The following is a 22,226-nucleotide window of genomic DNA, read 5'->3' as shown; positions in this document are numbered from 1 at the left end:
AAAACTCTTGAATCAGCCATGACCTAAAACTGCAGCTCTGAATCAAAATGCCTGAACCCAAGGTTGCTCCAGCCCTGAGCTGAGCTAAGATCTGAAGTTCTCCCGTGTTCTTTATTTTCAAAAATAAGAATAGGCCGAATTTGGGGCTAGGTCCTGTTTCTCATGGAGTGCTGGACATGGCTGGTACAAGGTTGCCTTCCCAGTGTCAGCATCACACAAGGCCTGAAGGACTCATTGTTGTGTATTCAGTGCAGGATTAGGCACTTACATATTTTTTCCTCCTGAGGCACCACCAAAAAGCTACAAATTCCCTCTGCATCTCCCCAGGATCTGGCTGTGGGTTTAAATGCTATTTATTTCCACTCAGCAAGGGGGACATTTCTGCTTTTTCCGTGATCTCTGCTATTCTGTTTTGGTTTTATCTCTGAAATAACTGATTTAGGAAGAGCAACCCTGTAAGCTTTCTCAGGAGGGGTGGACTTTCTCCTCCCAGCTGTATTAATTGATTTAATTTATCTTAAATTTGATTGCAGTGAGCACCCCTAATTAACCTGATTTTTTGCTGATAATCACTCCCAAATGGAATCAAATCACAAATCCGGGGATGGATTGACCGGCACACAGAAAGAAGCCGCCCTCCGTGCATTAATTCAGCGAACGGGATATAATTTGATCCAGGTAGGAATCCACGGTCCCATCCTCTTGTGCTTCATCCTGAAGCTTCACTGGGGGCGTCAGCAGCCAATCCATGCTCCTGAATCACTCCTTGCTCATTCCTTTTTGCTCTGTTTCTCTCTCACATCCATGCTGATCATCACTGCATTGTCTTTCACAAAGCAGGGTCGTATTCCTCAAGGAATTCCTTGCTTGATGGGAAATTACAATGAAGGTGGGGCTAGGACAACCCTGAGCTCTGCTAAATGTTGGGAAAGGTCAGGATTGGTGTCTCAAAACCAGAGAAAACCCACAGAGCAAAGTTTCAGAAGAGGGATGAGATGGGAAGTCCAGCACGTCACCTTTTGTGCAGATCCTTGCACAGGTACATGGGAGGCAGGTGCCTCACCTGCTCCAAGGTTTGCTCCCAGTTCAGGCTCCAAGGTCTCCAAGATCCAAACCTCCCATGGTTAAGGCAGGTGCAGCCTGGGCATGACCTTCAAACCCACCTGAGAAAGCCTTTCTTGGCTACCATGACCAAAACAAGCTCAGCCTCGGAAAGCATTGGGCACTGGCCATGACTGCCTTTGCATCCTGGAAGAAAGAACTGGAAACTGGATTTTAGGCAGGTGGAGGCCATGAACCTTGTCTTGTTTTGCATGGCACTAGAGGGCACAACAGCCCCAAGCACAACCTGGGATTCCTGGGAAAAAGCACATTCCAGGACCAGGCCAGCACCTGTGTTTGTGCCCTTTCTGCTGTACCTGACCCATGAGATAAGGGACTCCTGTATGTCTTAGATTTACTGTGGCTTTCTTAGAATCACAGGGGTTGGGGGGTTCCTTAAAGCCCATCTTGTTCCAGCCCCATGCCATGGGCAGGGACACCTCCCACTGGCCCAGGTTAATCCAAGCCCTGTCCACCCTGGCCTTGGAATTATCCTGGGGTTCAGTTTTCCCTTCTGTCAATCTGGCAAAACTCAAATTTCCTAAAGCACAGATTTCAGCTCCCAATCCCCCACACACTTCAACATCCTCTTGCTCTTCTCTCTCCTTTCCTTTTCCATCCCAACCTTGCTATTTTATCTTTTTCTCTTTCCCCCACCTCTCCTAATTTCCCTGTACCTTAGGGATTTTTCTTCCAGCCTGTCTGAGGATGCAGCCAAACATCATCTTCCTCAGTGCACACCTGGGTCATTCATTTTTGGGAAGTGGCTGATGTCCACTTTCCCTCCAGGCACCTTGTCAAGAAGGGTTTGTTGAGGTGCTGCCTTCCAGCCACAAACAAAGCCACTGCAAATTTAGAGAGGGGTTTATTTCTTGCTGTGCTCCCTCACACACCAGCTCAGACATAAAACCAAATGTCCCCAGGACTCCACCACGACTGAAAACATTGGAAAAACAGGAATGAGAATGGATAATTCAGGGCCTGTCCTAGGCTTGAGAAAACTAAAAGGGTTTGTGGTATATTCCTGTTTTCTTGTAACGATCTCTGTTTGTTTAAGTTCCTCTTAAATCAGTTGTACAAGGCATTTGCTTTCCTGGAATAATCCCAGAATGGGAAGTGACTAAAGAAATGGTCAGGGAGCCAAAAATGCTAAAGAAATGGTCAGGGAGTCAAAAATGGAAAAATTCCTGGAGCCCCAGCTCCTCTGGGAGTAGTGAATCACTGTAGGGAAGGAAGGAAGGAAGGAAGGAAGGAAGGAAGGAAGGAAGGAAGGAAGGAAGGAAGGAAGGAAGGAAGGAAGGAAGGAAGGAAGGAAGGAAGGAAGGAAGGAAGGAAGGAAGGAAGGAAGGAAGGAAGGAAGGAAGGAAGGAAGGAAGGAAGGAAGGAAGGAAGGAAGGAAGGAAGGAAGGAAGGAAGGAAGGAAGGAAGGAAGGAAGGAAGGAAGGAAGGAAGGAAGGAAGGAAGGAAGGAAGGAAGGAAGGAAGGAAGGAAGGAAGGAAGGAAGGAAGGAAGGAAGGTTAAAAATAGGGGAGGAGAACAGAGACACACTCATCTAGCAAAAAGAGAGAAAAAGGAAAATACTGATTGGCCTTCACATCTTTGAATATTAATTGGGGCCGAGATTTGCTCTCTGCCAGAAGGACCTCCTGGGTGGGCAGGTGTCATCCTCAGACTGGATGAAAATCCAGACAAGTTATAAATTTTGCAAGTGCTCCATTACCCAGCCCATAACTAACACACAGCCCACGGAGATTCCCCTGCCAGAGCCAGGAGGATTTCCAGTTTCCAGGGAGTTACTGACTGTCTGCACTTGGACTTCTGAAGTATCCCAGCCTTGGCAGCAGGACACTGCTGAAACCACCAGGAGCTGAAGGGAAGGAGGGTGTCTGCCTCAAGGGTCAGGGTTGGTTTGATCCATGTTTAAAAGTTGATAGCTGAACCTTTCTTTTCTTCTCCTCCACGGCAGGAAAATGGGCAGAGGAAATATGGGGGACCACCACCAGGCTGGGATGGCCCTCCACCAGAGAGGGGCTGTGAGATCTTCATTGGGAAACTGCCCCGAGACCTCTTTGAGGATGAACTTATCCCCCTCTGTGAAAAGGTGAGGCTTGGTGGCAGCTGATCGGTTGCTGATGGTCAGAGCTGCATTTCAGGGCTGAACTGAGCTGATGCCAAGGCCAGGCTGGGCAGGACTTGGAGCAGTCTGGTCCATGGAAGGTGTCCCTGCCCATGGAACTTTAAAATTCCAGTCTTTAAAATTCCAGTCTTCTCTAACCACTCCTACCTTGCTGACAAGTCTCTCTCACTTGGCAGATTGGCAAAATCTATGAGATGAGGATGATGATGGACTTCAATGGCAACAACAGGGGCTATGCCTTTGTGACCTTCTCCAATAAACAGGAGGCCAAGAATGCAATAAAAACCCTCAATAATTATGAAATCAGGTAAGCAAAGCAAAAACACCTTCAAGGAAACTTTAAATCATATGTATCAGTCTTATTTTGGCATGTGAGGGATATTTTTCCTGGCAGTCCAGAGCAAAGTTATTTAGATTGCTGTGTTTTGAGGGGAAATCTCCTCCTGTCTCCCTGTGCAGTCAGTGCTCATTAAAACCAACATCTTTCACAAGAAATTTCTTCTTCACAATTAAAAAAAAAAAAGAAAACCAAGAAAATCAACAGCAACAGCAACAAAATCTATCAGAACATTGGGGAAAAAAATGTTCTGCTTTGGATCAAATTAACTTTCCCCTAACCAGCGCTGTTTATTATGTTCCCCTCAGGTTGTTTGTTGTTGACTTACTCTATTCACAGTCTCCCTCGTGACAGATTGTGCAGATATGTTTTGGTAGATGGAGCAATTGCAAAAAATGGTGAAATAGGATGGATACCAATTGGCAAATAGTGACATTTCCTAATAGAAAGGAACAGAAAAAACCCTCATGTTTGAGGGAACAAAACACCCAGAAATCAACAACAGATGGGCCCATTAATACGTGTTGGTTGGATTTCAACCTCACTAAATGTTCTTTGCCAGTTCAAAGTGGGATGAGTTGATGCCTTTGCTTAAAAACCTTTCGGGATAAACCATTCTGGCAGTTGTATGGCTTTTTTAATAAAAAAGTGATGGGTTGTGAACTGCTTTGAGTGGGTCAAGGAACATGGAGGCCTTGGAGATGCCCTTTGTAGCAGAGGTTGGAAGGTCTTAGGGATCAGGCTTCACCCACTTCCTCCATTTCCTTCCCTGGTTCCAAGGACTCCTCTAAAGAAATTTTGCACTTCTTCAGGCCTATAAGAGACACTTTGACTCCAAAGAGGTGAACGAAGGAAATTTTTATATTAGGGTCTGCACAAAAGTTGGCCCATTGATGAGTCCATTAGTGGGTCCTCATTGGTGAGTCCTCAAATGGTGCCTCTCCATGGGAAGGGATTTTCTTCCCCCAAAACCTCAGTCACGAAGTGGGTGGGAAGCCACAAGCCACTGGTGATAACACAAGGACCTGGGTTGGAGGGGGTGCAGTTGCCTGGTGGCAGCAAAAGGAAGAACCTCAAGTAGGAAAAACAAAATTTGGCTTTGGTTTCTCCCTCAAATCCTTCATTTCAGCTGTGCTGCCTGATGTCACATTTAGCAGAGTGGCAGCTTTTGCACTGAGCAAGGCCACTGGAACATCCCAAAGAACAGCTGACACCAAAGCCTCGTGTTTGGGGACAGAAGAGGGGCTTTGCTTTAACCTTCTCCTCTCTTGACTCCTGGCTCCTGACCAAGCATCTCCCTTGCTCCAGGAACGGGAGACTCCTGGGCGTGTGTGCCAGCGTGGACAACTGCCGCCTGTTCGTGGGGGGCATCCCCAAAACCAAGAAGAGGGAGGAGATCCTGGCAGAGATGAAGAAGGTCACGGACGGCGTCGTGGACGTCATCGTCTACCCCAGCGCGGCCGATAAAACCAAAAACAGGGGCTTTGCCTTCGTGGAGTACGAGAGCCACCGGGCAGCAGCCATGGCCAGGAGGAAGCTGCTCCCAGGTCAGCAGGGGTGGGGAGGGGTGGCTTAACCTCAGGAGTGTGGTGGCAACGTCTTCAGGGGGTCCAGGAATCCAAGGAAGTGGACCTGGCTGGGTTTTCTGCTCTCAGAGAGAAGTTTTCTGCTAGAGACACCCAAAGCCAGAGGTGCCCCAACACACCATGGGGTGTGGGATTGCCTGCAGCTCCTGCAGTGCTGATGATCCATGGATGTCCTTCAGGAGCTTGGGTTTATTGGAAATCCAGCCAGATGGGTTTAGCTGTGTGTGTATCCATGCAGCTTTGCTTGGTCCTGTGCTTGTCTTGGGTTGAACATAAAATAGAGATTCATCTATGGCCTCTCAGGGAGTGTTGGGTTTTCCAGCTTTTACAGAGATGGAGTAACTGAGAGGTGTTTTAGAAGATTTTATTCCATTATTAGTCTTGATAAAAAGTGAGACATAAGAAATATAAAACTTAACACGATTCCATCAGAAACTAACCTATTTCCTAGTTGCAATACCTTATAAATATTTTTCAACCTATTAGCTGTTACTACACGATACTACAATTACTTCTAACACCAATCACCTGTATTTTTATCCCAAATAGTCTTACTACAATACCTCTTTCACAGTTCTAATTCTCTAAAATATCTAGTCTTTTTACATATTTTAAAACTTATTACATATTTTAAAACTTGTTTCTGGTTCAACCTCTCAACGATATCATCTCTGTTCCATGACCTTCCTAAGTCAACACACCTTATCTCAGTGCTTACATACAGATGTACAAAACTGTGTAAACGTTCTATCAAGTTTTTAAAATTCCATACAAATCCATTTCTCAAAGGGAGAATCACTCTGGAAAGCATCCAAGAGCAGATTCAGGCTGGAGCAGGGACTGGAAACTGATATTTTGGCAAAAAAAAAAATTGGAATGAGGAATTGCTTTAGAGTACATCTGTGAAATTCAGCACTGGGAGACAGCCAAAGACCATTGTGAAGGAGAGAGAGGTTTAGCAGGTATTAGGTGAAGAAGTCACTCGACATTAAGTGCATTTGCAGGGATTTCACCAATTTTCTCTTGCTTTCTTATGCTCCTGCACTGCTTTGTTGAGCACACTGGCTGCTGAAGGCATCCCACAAACCTTAGGGTTTGAGATTTGTTCAGAACCACATTCTTTCACCTGTTTGATACATGAAATACCCTGCATCACTTAAATTTTTTTTCTTATTGTGTAAAAAAATGAGCATGATTTTGAGCACTAAATTTTCTTCTCTACTGAGAGATGTGTCACCCTGACAATTTTGCCTTTTATTCTGCATCTTCTTCTTCAGTTTAAGCCTCTCCCTGATGGTGGGAGCACATTCTGTGCTCCAGCACGAATTTCCCATTATTTTTATGAGGAAAAGGAAGGCAGGGGCAGGCAGAGCACTTGAAATCCTGAGCAAAGACAGCAAGACAGATGGAAGGAACTCAGAGCCCTGAGCAGACATGTGCAATGCATGAGGGTTTCCAGTTTAGGGAAGTCTCAGTAAACAATTTAGGGAATTCCAAAGGCCTGAGCAGGAGCCAGAGTTTTCTGAAGCCTCAAGCACAAAGCAGGAACTGGAAAAAAGTTTCAAGCCAGAGCTGAATGTGTCTCCAGCAGATGTGAGATTGAATATCATTATCAGATGCTTCCTTTAAACTGAACCTCATTGCTTTTTTGAGGGAGCTTTGTAGAGAAAGTGCTCAAAAATGGAGAGATTTCATTAAAAAATTTAAATTTTCTTCTGTCTCTGGCTAAACAAGAGGGTGGAGATGGACTGATTTTCAGCAAGAGGCACCAAGCTTAGCTCCTTGCTGCAAGTCAACCAGTTCATTATTTCCACCCTTGAAGTGAAAACAGCTACTCAGAAAGGGGCACAAAACAGCCTCACTCCACAAATCCCAGCTCATTCCCGAGGGATTCCAAGGGAACAGCACCTTCCCATTTAGTTTGATTATTTACTCTCCCAATAAACCTCCAAATTCTATCCTCACCCTCTCATTTCACAGCTCCCACCGCCTCTTAATTGGGTTGCACAAGCAGAGAAGCCTTTTTAGAGTGTTTTGCAGGATTTTCTTTGTCCCCTCAGCTGCCAATGTGTGGTTTAGGTCACTCAAAGAATCACCAGCAAGATCTGGGCAAAAGCAGGTTTAATATAAATTTGTGACAGGGTTGATGGCAAGGGTCACTCTATTACTTATTATACAGATAAAGCAGACAAAGAAACATCAGATTAAAGCAATTAAAGAAATATCAATGTGTGGTTTAGGTCACTCAAAGAATCAGCAGCAAGGTCTGGGCAAAAGCAGGTTTAATATAAATTTGTGACAGGGTTGATGGCAAGGGTCACTCTATTACTTATTATACAGATAAAACAGACAAAGAAACACCAGATTAAAGCAATTAAAGAAACATCAGACAAAGCAATCAGATTACTCTGATTAATATCAGATTTAAACGATTCATGTGGAGACCAAGGAGGCAAAAAGGTGAGGAGGGAAAAAGTGAAGGATTCCAAGGGTTGAGTCCCGACAGAATAAACCCCCTTGCCAATCTCAGCCTCAGACTGGCTCAACAATTTAGGTCTAGATGGTTTATGATTCATAACAATATCTAATCATGGTTTATGATTCATAACAATATCTAATCATGGTTTATGATTCATAGCAATATCTAATCAATACTAGTAGTTCTTAATAAGTTGACCAATTTAACACCTCTAATAGGATTAATAGAATTTTCTGCAAGTGCAACAGAACCATAAATCTGACCAAAATAAATAAATTAACCAAAATCTAATGGCAACTCTAAAAAGGCAGCCTTGGTAATACACATGCATGCAAACAGACAGAAATACGGACTTCTGAAAATTCCCCTGGAGTTCAGTGAAAGTCTCACATCAGGTGCCTTTAAATCTGGAGCTGAGCCTCAAGAAGTGGGGACACCAACCCAGCTGCATCATCAGCATTCACAAATGTGATTTATTTGCTTTTTTCTTCCCTGCCCCTCAGCAGCTCAGTCCAGTGCACACAGAGCCCTTGGGTTCATCCTCCACACCCACACCCTGGTTTATGCACCAGGACTTTTTGTGTCCCTCCTTTCTTCTGCTGCAGCTTCCCCCAAACGAATTCAAACACACACGGAGACATCCTTGCTTTTGCTGTTTCATTCCATCCCACTGGGACTTCAGGATCCCTGTTCTGGTATCAAGGGAATGAAACTTTGCTGGCCAAAAGGGGATTTTTATAAATGCATTAAAATATTTCCCTTTAGGGAGTGCTCCAGGAAATGCAGGTTTAAAGTGAATTATTCCACATTTTCACTTCTTTCCGTTCTGGAGGCTCCAAAGGTATTTACAGGAGGCCATTCCAAGTGTGACCATCTGCCTTTGGAAAGGCAGAGCTGGGAAGGCTTTTTGTGGGTCATGTTTGTAGAATTAGGCCTGTTCTGCTGTGAAATAGAGCATGAGAAGGGGCAAGAGGAAGCAAAGCCCCCCAGCCCTGACCATGCCTTGTTCCCTTAAAGGAAGGATCCAGCTGTGGGGACACCCCATTGCTGTGGACTGGGCAGAGCCAGAGGTGGAGGTGGATGAGGACACCATGTCCTCAGTGAAGATCCTCTACGTGAGGAACCTCATGCTCTCCACCACCGAGGAGACCATTGAGAAGGAGTTCAACAGCATCAAACCAGGTAGGTGCTGTGCCTTCTAAACAAGTGCTGCAAGTGGAAATGTTTCTGCCTTCCTAAAATGCCACAAGAGATAAAAATAGCTGGGTTTTTCTTGCTGTGAAATGTTTGTGTGAAATGCCACAAAAATTGTCGTGGGGCTGAAGGCTCCCACCCAAAATGCCATCCCATTAAAGGCTGCTTAATTCCCAGCCACCATGAAGGAGGGTGATTGGCAACTTGAAGAGACCCAAAATGCTGCATGGGGTTGCCCTGTGTCCTCAAAATGCTTTGGAATCATTTAGTCTTTCTTTAAAAAGAGTTGGGGAAGCAGCTGGGTGACTTCAGCATTCTTCTGTGGCAAGGGATGGTGATAAAAATAGAGTGATTTAATACAACTCCTTTTTATCTGAGCTATCTAAATTCTGAACTCATTTTCATACATCCCCCTAGTCCCCGTGTAAATTGGTGAATAATTAGTGCTTTCCATTTAATTCAATATTCCTTTGTGGCATATCTTACATGCACTTAGGGTGAGATTTTTTTTTCAAAAAAAGCTGGGAGAATTAGTTGGGAATAAAAAAAAATTAAAAAATGGTTGGGAATAAAAATCCTGCTGGCTTTCAAAGGAGATTTTACTTCTGAGTTGCTCCAGCTTTAGGAAATTCCACTCAAAACCAACAAAGTAAAAATAACCCTTTTCTGCAGCTCTGCAAACCACACAGTCCATTAGGCATTAGGAACTGGTGCTTGGCAATGGGAAATCTCCTTTCATCTCACTCCTATTAGCTTCCTTCTATTAATTTTTTAAAATACACTGCAGAGCTTCAGTTTTCTTCCTCTAAGTTCTTCATTTCATGCCTTTTTCTGGACTAGGCTGCAATGCAAAGGTCTTCATGAGTATTCCTTGTGTCCTTCCAGCATTTCTGGCTCATACTTTTAGCCACCATCGAGCTGTTGCAGAACCCATTTTACTCCTTAGTTAAATTTATGTTATCCCACTCTCTGAACTGTTTCCTTCTTTTATTTACCCAGTTTTGCTCCCGAGCTTTGAGCAAGCTCACACTCCCCAGAAACACATTTGTGGCCTTTTGACGCTTTGGTAACAGTCATCTGCTTTGCTCCTAAGAAGTTTTCCACCATAACAACACAAGTTCTGCATCATCTTTCATTTTCCTTTTATCATTTCAGCGTTCACATTGGAATATTTTTTTTTTTAAATGGACAGCTTTGATTTTGGTGGCTAAAATCAGGAATGGGTGCATTAGAGCAGCAAAACTTCCAGCTTTGGGGAGAGAAAATGCTGTTTAAGTTACAGTGAGATAAAAAAGGCAGCAAGGACGTGAAATGATTCATTGCCCTGCCGTGATTCTCTGCCTCACTCATTCAGCCACATTTCAGCACTACTTAGCTGAAATTACCTTGGATCCAGGGCATTAGGAAGCTGTTTTGACATCAACAAATCATGCAATAAAAAATGATCCAGAGCTTCCAATGACACAGCAATTGCCACATCTCTGAGGGCTCCACAGGCAGCACCAGGAATGCTAAGTTGGGACACAGCACAAGCAGCACCCCTTAAACCTGTGCCAAATTCACAGCCTGATGACTTCTGCAGAGCTGTCTCTCTGAAAAGCCCTCCCCTTGCTCCCTAGGAATCCCAAGGAAATTCCTCCTCCATGGAGCTGACCCAGGGGTGGGTATCACATTGCTTGGCCCAGCAGAGGCAGAAGCAGGGGAGAGCAGAATTTTTGGCTCAGCATTGGTGTCCTGGAATGCTCTCCAGCAGGCAGAAGGGGGATATTCAAAACACAGCGAGTTCATTAAAGCTTCCACTTGTAAACAAAGCATCAGCATATAACTCCCATAAATTTAGGCTTGGAAAATCATCCTCTGTCCCAGAAGGACACAAAGTGCTACTTTACCATCCCTGTGTCATTCCAAGACGTGCAGCCTGCTTGGGCTGTGGGCTGGGACAGGCTCATTTAGCCCTCTGCAGCTCCTAATGACTCCCCTGAACACCAAAGAAATGTGTTTCCACCTGCATTTTTCTAAGTGCATGCTTTTTGTGGCAATATGGCATTTCCCTGTGCACCTGTTCAGCTTTAGGAGGTAAGAAGCCAACAGAAGAGCTGTTCAGCATCCCTTAGCCATGTTTCCAAAGGATATTTCTGGGGGTTTTACAGGAGGCTGGGCTGCCTGATGTTGTGCTTCCCAAGCCACAGGAGCAGAGAAGATGAGGAATTAAAGAAATGGCTGAAGGCTGTGGCCATGGGGAGCAGGACTGGTGGGGTTATTTTGGAGACAGACTCCTCAGTGTAGAGTATGAGTTTCTGGCATCAGAGCAGCTGACAGGGGAAAGAGAAAACTGTGGGGGATGGACTTAGAAAAGAAGAACAAGTAATTTACATTTGAATTACTTTGGATAAATTGGATGTAAGAAAGATTCAGGCTGGAAGAAAGATTCTCCAGCCCAAGCCCCACCCCAGGAGGGCCAACCCTCAGCTGCAGAGCCTGACTGGGGCCATGTCCAGGTGAATTGGGGCATCCAGGGAAGCCCCACTGCCCCGGGAAAGGCTGTTTCCTATAGAGAGGCTGTTTCTTAGGGAGAGACCTGCTGCCCCATCAGCCCCAGCCCATCCCCATGCCCTGGGCTGCTCTGTCCTGGGCAGGGCTGGCTGTTCATTCTTCCTGAGCTGGTTGTCAAGGAGAAAAACCACCTTGTTTTATGGCAAAAGCTGCCTCCAATGCACATACAAAAGCGGGGAGATGGGGATCACAGGGGGTGTTCCCACAGCTGGTGCATTGTCAGTCACAGAAGGGAGGCACAAGACCAAAGGCAGTGTCCAACAGAATGGTTTGGACAGGAGAAAACCACTCCAGTTTAACGGGAATCTTACTGGTATCTGACCCCAAACCCTTCTAGTTTGCCTTGAAATGCTACAACCATTATATATTGATTTTCCTCTGGAATATGCATCCAAAGAGGTGAGGGGACACTGACCTCTTGTTCTTCTACCCTTGCTCAGCCTTTGCTCTCCAGGGGCTCATAACCTGACAGAGCCACTCTTTCAGGTCTCTGTTTTCTGACTAATCCCCACTTCCCACTAATATTCCAATGTTTTCCACAGGTGCAGTGGAGAGAGTAAAGAAAATTAGAGACTACGCCTTTGTGCACTTTAATAAAAGAGAACACGCAGTGGAGGCCATGAAAGCCTTGAATGGGAAGGTAAAGCTGCTGTAAATGTTAATTCCTGGAGCTTACAGTGCAGTACATTACACAAAGCCACCTGCTTTATTAGCTCTAAAATCCTCCTGGAGGTGTTATCCCAATTTGCTCTTTGCTGGTTGCTTTTATACTCCTGAATTTGTTTTTCAGCAGCTCTGTTGTACACAAACGATTCATTTTGGCTCCTTGGATTTGTGCTAAGTGTTTGCCTGGCTCTAGCTCATGCTCAGACAGAAAAAAAAAAACAGGAAAAGCTGAAAGAAGAACTAGGAAAGGAGGGGTGAGGATCCCCCCCCGGCTCACACTCACATCCTTGTTCCAGACTGCCAACAAAAACACTGGCAGGGCAGCGTGTGAATGGCAAAGTGGGACAAACGAGGTCAGCCCAAACATCTGCTCTGAGTTCAGATGCGGATTTGTGAGGAGGCTGCTGAATTTAGCCCTTCTTGCACTGCATGTAATTCACTCTAAAGCCAGAGCTGTTCCCAAAGAGGTGTTAACCCCGCTCCTATTTTTAGTGCCACTGCTGTTCTCCATGGGGGCACGTGGAATCTCGCTGCCTTATGAGCTGCTTTGCAGGGAAGTGAGGCCTTTTGAAGGCTTTGCTGAAGGAGCCTCTCCCAGCTAGAGCCAGGGCTGGGCACTCTCAGGTTAAGCCTCCAACCATGTGAAGGAGATCCAGGGCTTTTTTGGGGTGGTTTCCTCCACCTTCTCATCTGTTATGATGTGGGGGCAGCTCCCCCATAGGTTGGATTTCCATCAAGCACTTTTAACCCCTTCCCCTGCTGCCTTAAACAGCTGGAACAGAGGCTAGACAGAGTTAAGGGGAAGGATATTTATATTTAATAAAAGGATATTTATTGCAGGGCCTTCAAAGGCCACACTCTGGCAGTACCAGAGCCACGTCTTTGGCTCTGCCCAGATGGCTCCAAGATGGAAGCAAAGGAGGGCTTAGTGACAAGATCTCACATTTTTATAAGTTTTGGTCCATAGCATATTGGAGCTAATTGTCCAATTACAGCCCCAGCCCATGAAGTCCCATCCTTTTATTTTCTCTCTTCAGTCCACATAGTTTATACTCTTGGGCCTGAGATCCAGATCTGGCTGTCCTTGGTCCCCAGCTAGAGAAGGCATTGTTGTGTCCACCAACATTGTGAAGAAAGCTTACCATCCCCTTATATGAAACCCAGACCTACACACCCAAGCAGCACAAAATCAAAAAGAAAGAAGAAGAAAGCCAAAACCCAAGGCATCATTTCCCCCCTGTGCTTGTCCCTTGCTCTCTCAGGTGCTGGATGGCTCCCCCATCGAGGTGACCTTGGCCAAGCCGGTGGACAAGGACAGCTACGTGAGGTACACACGTGGCACTGGTGGCAGGGCCCCGGTGCTGCAGGGGGACTACACCTACACCCTGGGCCACCTGTACGACCCTGCCACCGCCTACCTGGGCGCCCCCGTCTTCTACGCACCGCAGGCCTACGCGGCCATCCCCAACCTGCACTTCCCTGCCGCCAAGGGGCTCGGCAGCAGGAGCATCCTCCGGCCCCCCTCCATCCGAGGTAATTCCCTCTTGGAGTTTTGGAAAACTGAAAACCACCCCCTCCCACCCAGCATCTCCTCCAGGGGTCGGGCAGCTGCTCCCCAGACGGGTATTGGTGACATTGGCATTGCCCCAGCTCCTGGATGCCGTTTTCTGTGATGGGAAACAAAGGGTTTAGGCTCTTGTCTTTCCCAAAGGCAACCTTCCAGCTGGAAAAAAAATTGTTTTCCTGGAAGGAATTTCTGGGCTGCCCTCAGTCCAGTGTAAATAACCCACAGATCCTCCTGGTTTTGCCCCAGCAGGGAAGACCAAATAAAACACTTTTCCTTTCCCCCTCCCACAGCCAGCCACCACCACCACTATCTTTCCTCTTGTCTGTGATGGTGTTCACATGGGTTTTTGGATGAGGGAAGAGACTAGGATGTTTCAGAAGGCTTGATTTATTATTTTATGATATATATATATTATATTAAAACTATACTAAAAGAATAGAAGAAAAGATTTCATCAAAAAGTTAGCTAAGAATAGAATAAGAAAGAATAATAACAAAAACTGTCTTGGACAGAGAGTCCAAGCCAGCTGACTGTGATTGGCCATTAATTAGAAACAACCACAAGAGATCAATCCCAGATCCACCTGTTGCATTCCACAGCAGCAGAGAATCATTGGTTACATTTTGTTCCTGATGCCTCTCAGCTTCTCAGGAGGAAAAATCCTAAGGAAAGGATTTTCCATAAAAGATGTCTGCGACACTTGTCCTTGAAAGTTGCAGGGAAAATTTTACCAGTCCTGGTGTTTTCTGACCCAAAGCTGTGGAGTTTTCCAAGGAAGTCACGTTGCCCTGGTGCAGGGTAGGGAATCAAACAAGCCATTCTGTGCTCTGGGACCTGGAGGCCCCCTTTTGGGGGATTGTTAACTTAATAATAGTTAATTCAACTAGTTCAATCTATGAATAAAAGAGAATATTTCTGAGAACTCTTGGGTGACCCTGCCTGGAGCCAAATCAAATCCCCACACCCCAAATTAAATGTCAATACAGATATTGCTCAGTCAGTGCAGATGTAAGTTTGGGACTAGCAAAGAAATAACTCTGTCATCTGATCTTCCTTCCAAAGATGATGCCTTGTGTCCCCAAGCCAAGTCCCACAGCAGACTAGGACTCTGTGTGGCACCCTGGTAGGCCTGGCAAGGATCATGATGGCCAGTTTTTGTCCCTTTAGCAGGAAGCAGACAGGGCAGCAGGAACAACCCTTGTTCCTCAAGCTTTTCCCCACACAGGTGAACCAGCTCCTCTAAAAGTTGTGTTAAGGAAAGGAGCAGATATGATAATTCCCCATCCATCTCCTGCCTCATGGTCTCCCCAGACTCCCAAGCAGGGCTCCCTGAGAAAAAATGGAAGTGTAATAGGGCAAAACCAAAGAGGATTTTTGTCCATATTGGTAGGAAATTGTGTAAGCTGTGATTTCTTCAAGGTGAAATTACACTGATGGGTAACAAAAGATTCCAGCTGTCCCCTCTCTGACTTCCAGCTACAAAGCTGGCTAAAAATCTGTCTTGAAATCAAAACTGACCAGAGATGATGAAAAATGGGCAAAAAGAAGCAGTTTTTCCCCAAAACCCCTCACCTATCCAAGAAAGGGTGTCAATGTCAAGCCTGTGTTATCCCACCACCAGGCCCTGGGACCTCCTGCCCACCTGCTTCCCAACCCTCCCAGCAAGCGGGGCTAACTTTTTCCTTTCAGCGAGAATCAGGGTCCTTTTTCCGGTGATTTGATTCGGTTTAATGCCTTCTTACATTCCTAGAAATTTACATGAATGTACCTGTAGGGGCTGCGGGCGTCCGAGGCCTGGGAGGCCGCGGCTACCTGGCGTTCCCAGGCCTGGGGCGCGGATACCACCTCAAGGGAGACAAGAGGGGAGAGGAGAAGCTCTACGACCTCCTGCCAGGCATGGAGCTCACCCCCATGAACCACGTCACCCTAAAGCCCCAAGGGATCAAACTCGCCCCTCAGGTACGTGACCCCAAAAAGAGCGGCCATGTCCCAAGGGTTGTGTTGGGAAAACGGGCCCCTCGTTGAATCTGCGCTGTGGCCTGGTAAATAAATCCGTTCTTGGGTCTCAAAAGACATTGAAATATGAGCTGCACCATTCCATCTTGCAATATCCATCTGCCTCACAAAATCATGGAATGGTTGGGGTTGGAGAAGACCTTTAAGATCACCTTGAGTGTCAGGGGAGAGTTGTTATAAATGCCTTAATCAGGTTCTGGCTGTCGCACCATAGAAGCACCATGGGCCAAAGAATTCCCATCCATGATGGGTTTGATACATAAAATGCATCAGCTGGGGCTTCACCAGGGAACAATGCACGTGTATAGAAAAATAATGCAAATTTTCAAATGATTTATGGCAAAAGAAGTGTTGACATAACCCAACCTAGCACGGAAACTCTTTGATTTGGTTTTGTGTGTCAATGCAAATGGATGAAGAGGGCTGAGGAGAAATCCACAATAAATTCCCTGAGTTTCTGGATATCCAGCTCTGACAATAACTGTTTTATAACCCTTATATTGTGCAGAGCAACACAAGAAACCACCCCGAATTTTGAAGCATGTCTTTGCCTATTAACACTTCAATTGCCACAGCATCAAGTTTGCCAAAGTTTATGAGAACATCCTTGTTTTCTCCCAGAAAACTGGACAGTGGGATTTTTCCCTCCTGCAAAAGTCCCCTTAGTCTGTTTTGTCAGCAAATCACAGAATCACAGAGTGGTTTGGGTTGGAAGGAATCTTTAGCTTACCTAGTACCAACTCATGCCATGCATAGAGACACTTTCCACTAGAGGTGTGAAATCCCTGGAATGGTTCTGCAGAGCCTTAGGGCAGGTGAAATTCATTTTTATAAAACCAACCTATAAAGGAGTTGGGACAGCAGGGAACAAGTGTTGCCACAGTGAAAAAATGAGCTGTTGTAATTGAGAACTGAACTGTGTAATGAAGCATTTTACACTGCAAGACCCTAAACTTCAGCTGGAGCTGTGGTGGCAAAATTAAAAGCAGCAGTGAGGTTTAATTTTTTCTTTTTAGTTTTCAATCTGTTCAAATGTAAGCTGTAAATGAGGTAGACCACAGCAAGACTTCAGGGTGACCTAACTGTGGCCTTCCAGTGCCTGAAGGGGCTACAAGAAAGATGGAGAGAGACTTTAAAAGGGCCTGGAGTGCCAGGACACAGGGAATGGCTTCCCACTGCCAGGGGGCAGGGATAGATGGGATATTGGGAGGAATTTCTTGGCTGTGATGGGGGTGAGGCTCTGGCACAGGTTTTTCAGAGAAGCTGTGGCTGCCCCATCCCTGGAAATGCTCAAGGCCAGGTCAGGGCAACCTGGTTTAATGGAAGGTGACCAATCCCTGCTGGGACAGCACACAGGCAGTGGGTTAAAAACCCCTGGAATCCCAAGCCAAAGCAGGAGTGTTTCTGGACAGCAGTTCCCAATTACCATGGGACCAGCTGTGCCAAGGCTGAGGGCAACGTGGTTCAGCATTTCAAAAGCTGCAATCCCCTGCTGAAGCTCGTGGAATTAATTGGATGGAAACACAACCTTTTTTCTTTTTAAAAAGAAGCCTATTTGGACTTCTCGTGCTCTGTAACCCACTAAGCCAGGGAGGCAGCAGAGCAGAGGAGATGAATGCAGCCCGAGTTTCTTTAGTCCTCTGAAACAGACATCCATGAGACAGAGATTCTGAGGAGGATTCAAAGCAAACCACACTGAAATAATCTAATCAGCAGAAGGACTCAGATGCCCAACCGAATAGGGAATAATTTCAGGAATTAAACAGATATTAATGTATAAAGCATTTAGATGAATCTTACACTTGAAGCTGGGTGCAGTATTCTATCTGCCATTTATTTTGGATTTTTTGCTAAGCTTTGAGGAAGCTGACAGAGATCCCTGAAAACTTTTTGTGGGAGGCAGCTGCTCAGCACAGGGCTGGAGCTGGGCAAGGAGGCTTCTTCACAGCAATTAACCCCAGCACAAATCCCCTTTTTTTCCTTCTAGATCTTAGAAGAAATTTGCCAGAAAAACAACTGGGGACAGCCTGTGTACCAGCTCCACTCTGCCATTGGCCAGGATCAAAGACAGCTCTTCCTCTACAAAATCACCATCCCTGCCCTTGCCAGCCAGAACCCCACCATGTATGTCATTAGGGAAAGGTTTCTGAGGCTTAGGCTTTATTTTATAAATTCTATTTTACCTAACAGCTGTCCTCAAAGTCCAAGAACACAGGTCTCAGTTTCCTTTTATTTTAAAAAAATTATTAAATATATTTTAGAATATTTATTGAATCCATATTTATTAAATATTAATTTAATTCAAAATTTTAATTATTTAATTTTTAAATTTTAATATTTATTTGAAATTTTAAATCTATATTTGTTTTATATATGTATCTTCGTTTATTAAATAATATATGTTTATATAATTATATATATGTATAGATGTATAGATGTATTGTATATATAATTATATATTATATATACAATATATATATTTGTATTATATATATTAATATATTACTTTGTATTATATATAAAAATATATAATTATATAATAATTATATATGTTAGTATAGTATATATGCACATATGGATATCTATATTAATATATTTATATTAATATACATATCTATATTAATGTATATGTATATGAATATACATATATATTAAATACTCTTTTAAAAAATACAGGGAGAAAAACATCCACAGAGTATAATTAAGTGCTGTGCTTGGTGCTCTCTCTGCTGGTGCAAACATTACAGAAAGGCAGACACAATCAAGCAAAAAGGTGCTTTTTTTGTACAAAAAGAAAGCAGACGATAGCCCTTGTGGGGAAATGAGAGGAATTTGAAGGTACATGCTGATATTTCAGCCCCAAATATGATTGTAAACATTTCTGACCAAAACCACTCTTTACTGTGTATTGTAAAGAAAAACCCAGGCTGGGTATTGTAAAGAAAAAACGCAGCAGGGTTATTTGGGGGGTTTTTTTGATGGAAAAAGCACAACAACCTCTGCAAGGATGTTGTGTCCAGGGTTGATTACCCCAGCGAGGGAGCAGACCACGGGGAGGAGAGCAGCTCTGGTAATGCACCAGCCCAGGGAAGCCACGCTTCCATTTGCTGCGGGGGGTGCTGCCAGCTCTAAGTGGATCAAAAATGGGCCCCAAGAAAAAATATAAAACTTTACCCAAGAAAACAGATTGTCCTAAGTGAGGATCCATCCAACACTGCGGTTGCCTCCAATTGCAAGCGAGTGCGGTGGAAAGATTGGGAGAACCCAGACCCTAATAACCCTGAAGAGCCAGATCTTTATACCTCCTTTTGTATTTAAAACTAAGTGATGAAAACACCTGGCAGGAAAGCCCTGGGGAAAGCAAACCCAGGTAATTTTGTTGTGTGCTCGCAGACACCCCTTCACACCGCCCAAGCTCAGCGCCTACATCGACGAGGCCAAGACCTACGCGGCAGAGTACACCCTGCAGACCCTGGGCATCCCCGTGGAGGGGGCAGAGGTGCCTCCTGCAGCACCAGCTTTCCCAGGTATGGGCATGTCTGTAGAGCAAAAGGCTCCTGCAATGTCAATTTTCCTGGTGGCTCCTTGTGGATGTGAGGAATAAAGCAGGTTTTGTCCGCTGAGGACTGGCCTGGTTGTGCTCCCCCACACTGACTCATGTTGCTTGTGTGTCTGGCATGTTTAGCAGAGAATTCTGGACTGCTTTGGGTTGGAAGGGACCCTAAAGATCACATAATTCCACCCTTGCCATGACAGAGACGCCTTCTGCTGTCCCAGGCTGCTCCAAGCCCTGTCCAGCCTGGCCTTGGATGCTTCCAGGGATCCAGGGGCAGCCCCAGCTGCTCTGGGCAGTCTGTGCCAGTTTATTGCCCATAAAGGATTTTATCACAAATTTCTGTGTACACACCCCAGAGCATTTCAGGTTGGGGTCACTGGGGTGGGGGGCTCTGCTCCAACCCTGACCCCTCAAGTCAATGCCATGGCTGGGATTATGTCCAGGGGGGTCAGAGCAGTGTCCAAGGGCAGAGAATCCCAACATCCAGAGGCCCATCCTGGCACCACACATCCTCTCCAGTCCTCCCAGTTTGTGAAAACCTCCTTCAACTGGGAGCCCCAGAAACAATGCAGGATGCAAAGCTGGCATCCCCAGTGCCACATCTGGGATGAGTCCCCTCCCTGGCCCTGATGTCACCAGGATGGAGGAGATCCTCTTCCCTGCAAGGATGATGAATTCATGGGCTCTCCATCCTCCCCCAGCACCCCCTGCCCCTTGTGAACCAACACTTGGGATTTCATCTGCCAAAGAAGTGACGCAGCCATGAAAGTTTGGATCCAATCCCAGCTCTCACACCCCCACAGAAGGTTTTTCTCCCAGTTTGAGAATTCATAGCTCTTGCAACTGCCCAAAACAGCTTGGAAAATCATGGAAAACACAGGAATTACATTTGCCGTGCTCTCCAGCATGACAGCAGTTCTGATGGAGAGGCAGCACCAGGTGCCAAGCTGCACATGAGGAACCCATTAGTCAGTACTACTGAGTTGTTTGGAGTGTCTCAAGGATGGATTTTAGAAAAAAAATAAAAACATCTATCCGGCTTCCTGCCACAGGAGTCCGCAAAAGCCACAGAAAAATCAATTTGTCTGGGCTTGTGCAGCTTCCGCAGCGTGGAGACCAAATGGGCTCTTTATTGAATCCAGCCTCCACTTACTGCTTAATTAGCATCTCTCCTTTTCTTTCATCCACCCTTATTTATTTGTCTTAGGAGCTTGGCAAATGGACATGCGCTAAAGTTGCTGCTTGCAGCAAACACCAGTCCTTGGTCAGGGCTTGCTAAAGCTCAGCTCAGGCCATGCCCAGCTCACAGCTCATTTCTCTCCCGATGGTGGCAGCTGTGCCCTAAGTCCCAGATTTCTCAATTCCTGTTGAGATGTTGCACCTGGCTTTGCTGGTGCAAAGAAAATACTCTGGAGAGCCACAATATTCAATTTGTAAGGAATTCATCATGTTTTTTCCCCAAAGTGACACCTCCAATGAGGCAATGTGTGCTCCCTGTTGCCCAATATTTCCATTCCCCACCAAGAGGACCTTGGCTCTGGCTGACCTGGAGTTGATCCCATTGCCCACATGGTCAGACAGGATCCTGGGAGATGTATTTTGGCAGCAGAGCCTGCTCCAGCAGGTCCAATGGGTACCCCAGCCGTTCTTCCCAAATTTAGACTTTGTCTTAATTCCTGATTCTTTTACAACAAAACACTGCAGTCTGCTTGACAAGCTGCTATGCCCTGCCTTCAGAGGAACAAGCCCCAAATGATGCTGTTTTCCCAGTGATTCATTCTCAAACAGCAGCGCTTACATCTTCCCATGGAAAATCTGGAAGTGTTGAAACCACATTTTCCATTAGAAACCAATGGGAAAAAACCCAAAAACTCCCGTCCACCAAATATTTGCTCCCTGCCATTGCATTGACAGGATTTCCCTACCATGGCTGTCCTGAACTGCCTGTATTTTGGTTATGAAGGGATCAGAGCTATATTTTCTTCAAGAATCCTGCCCAAATTTCCCCGTTCTAGGTTGTTTCCTTGCCCTCCTCATGCCATATGCAGGGTGGACTAGTCCAGAGCACCGTTAGAAACAATCAAAACCTGAGGAAAAAATATTCAACCAGAGAGTGTTTTTCCAGCACTGTGTTTAACAAATCATGGGTGAGGAAAAGCTTAAATTTTCCTATTAATTATTTAATTGACTTACATTATTCCCACCAACAAACTCACTGCTGCCTAAGCCGTTTCCTCTTTAGGTCGTCCCATTAAAACCTACGGGCGATGGTGAGTTTTGGATGGATTTTCATTAATTAATCCACGGGTTTTCCTTCTTTTTTTCCTTTAGGATACACCATTGCTAATGCAGCTGCCACTGTCACAGCCACTCAGCTCAAGCAAGCAGTGACACTGGGACAAGATTTGGCCACATATGCGACCTACGAAGCCTATCCTGCCTTCGCTGTCGCCGCACGGAGCGACGGCTACGGAGCCTTTTAACCAAATTCCCTTAAACCCAGCACAGGCAGAAAGGCAAAGAAAAACAATCTCAGTCTGGTAATTCAACACCCTCATGATTTTAAGTGAATCTGTGGCCTAAGGTTCAGTTTAGTCGGAGTTTCAGGCTTGTAGGTCTTTAGTTTCGTAACGGGGCAGGTGGGGGAGAAGAAATTTTTTTAAATGGTGCAAAATCAGATTTTCACACTAGAAAGCAAAAGTTCAGCCCAGGAAATGAGAGGTTCTCAGGTGTATATATATATTTTTATATGTATATATATTTATACACCTATTGTGTGTTTACAAGCAGCAACCTGTGCTGAAAACAGTTGGTCCTGTGGCTGTTGTGACCAGGACTGGGGGGAAGGATGGGGGGCCAGCAAACCCCTCTGTGCACCAGGGATTCTCCTGCATCCACCCCAAGTTTCCCAGGCCAGGCAGAGCAGAGGTGCCCCTTGGCCACATGAGTTTGCCTCTCCCTGCCCCTGATCCCACCAGCATGGAGCATCTCAAGGCTCTTTGAAATTCTTCTTTGCCAAGGCAAAAAACCTTTA

The 22,226-nt window shown here is 45.5% G+C and overlaps 1 protein-coding gene across 2 annotated transcripts; it reads left to right on the top strand.

The window, feature by feature from the left end:
* The first annotated feature begins 579 nt into the window (after positions 1-579).
* LOC118700288 (APOBEC1 complementation factor) lies at positions 580-21,675 on the top strand. Of its 2 annotated transcripts, none has more exons than XM_036404677.1 (11): positions 580-678; positions 3,068-3,202; positions 3,415-3,545; positions 4,884-5,122; positions 8,658-8,822; positions 11,930-12,027; positions 13,316-13,586; positions 15,395-15,579; positions 17,624-17,760; positions 19,030-19,163; positions 21,524-21,675. In XM_036404677.1, exons 1-11 carry the CDS (start codon positions 580-582, stop codon positions 21,673-21,675), a joined length of 1,746 nt encoding a protein of 581 aa, XP_036260570.1. The 2 variants fall into 2 exon arrangements, with proteins under 2 accessions (XP_036260570.1, XP_036260569.1); XM_036404676.1 differs by having other exon boundaries at positions 15,371-15,579.
* Positions 21,676-22,226: the final 551 nt, after the last annotated feature.

The sequence above is a fragment of the Molothrus ater genome, chromosome 8, assembly GCF_012460135.2.
Source record: "Molothrus ater isolate BHLD 08-10-18 breed brown headed cowbird chromosome 8, BPBGC_Mater_1.1, whole genome shotgun sequence".
Taxonomy (NCBI): domain Eukaryota; kingdom Metazoa; phylum Chordata; class Aves; order Passeriformes; family Icteridae; genus Molothrus; species Molothrus ater.
This window is presented reverse-complemented; position numbering and strand designations above follow the sequence as displayed.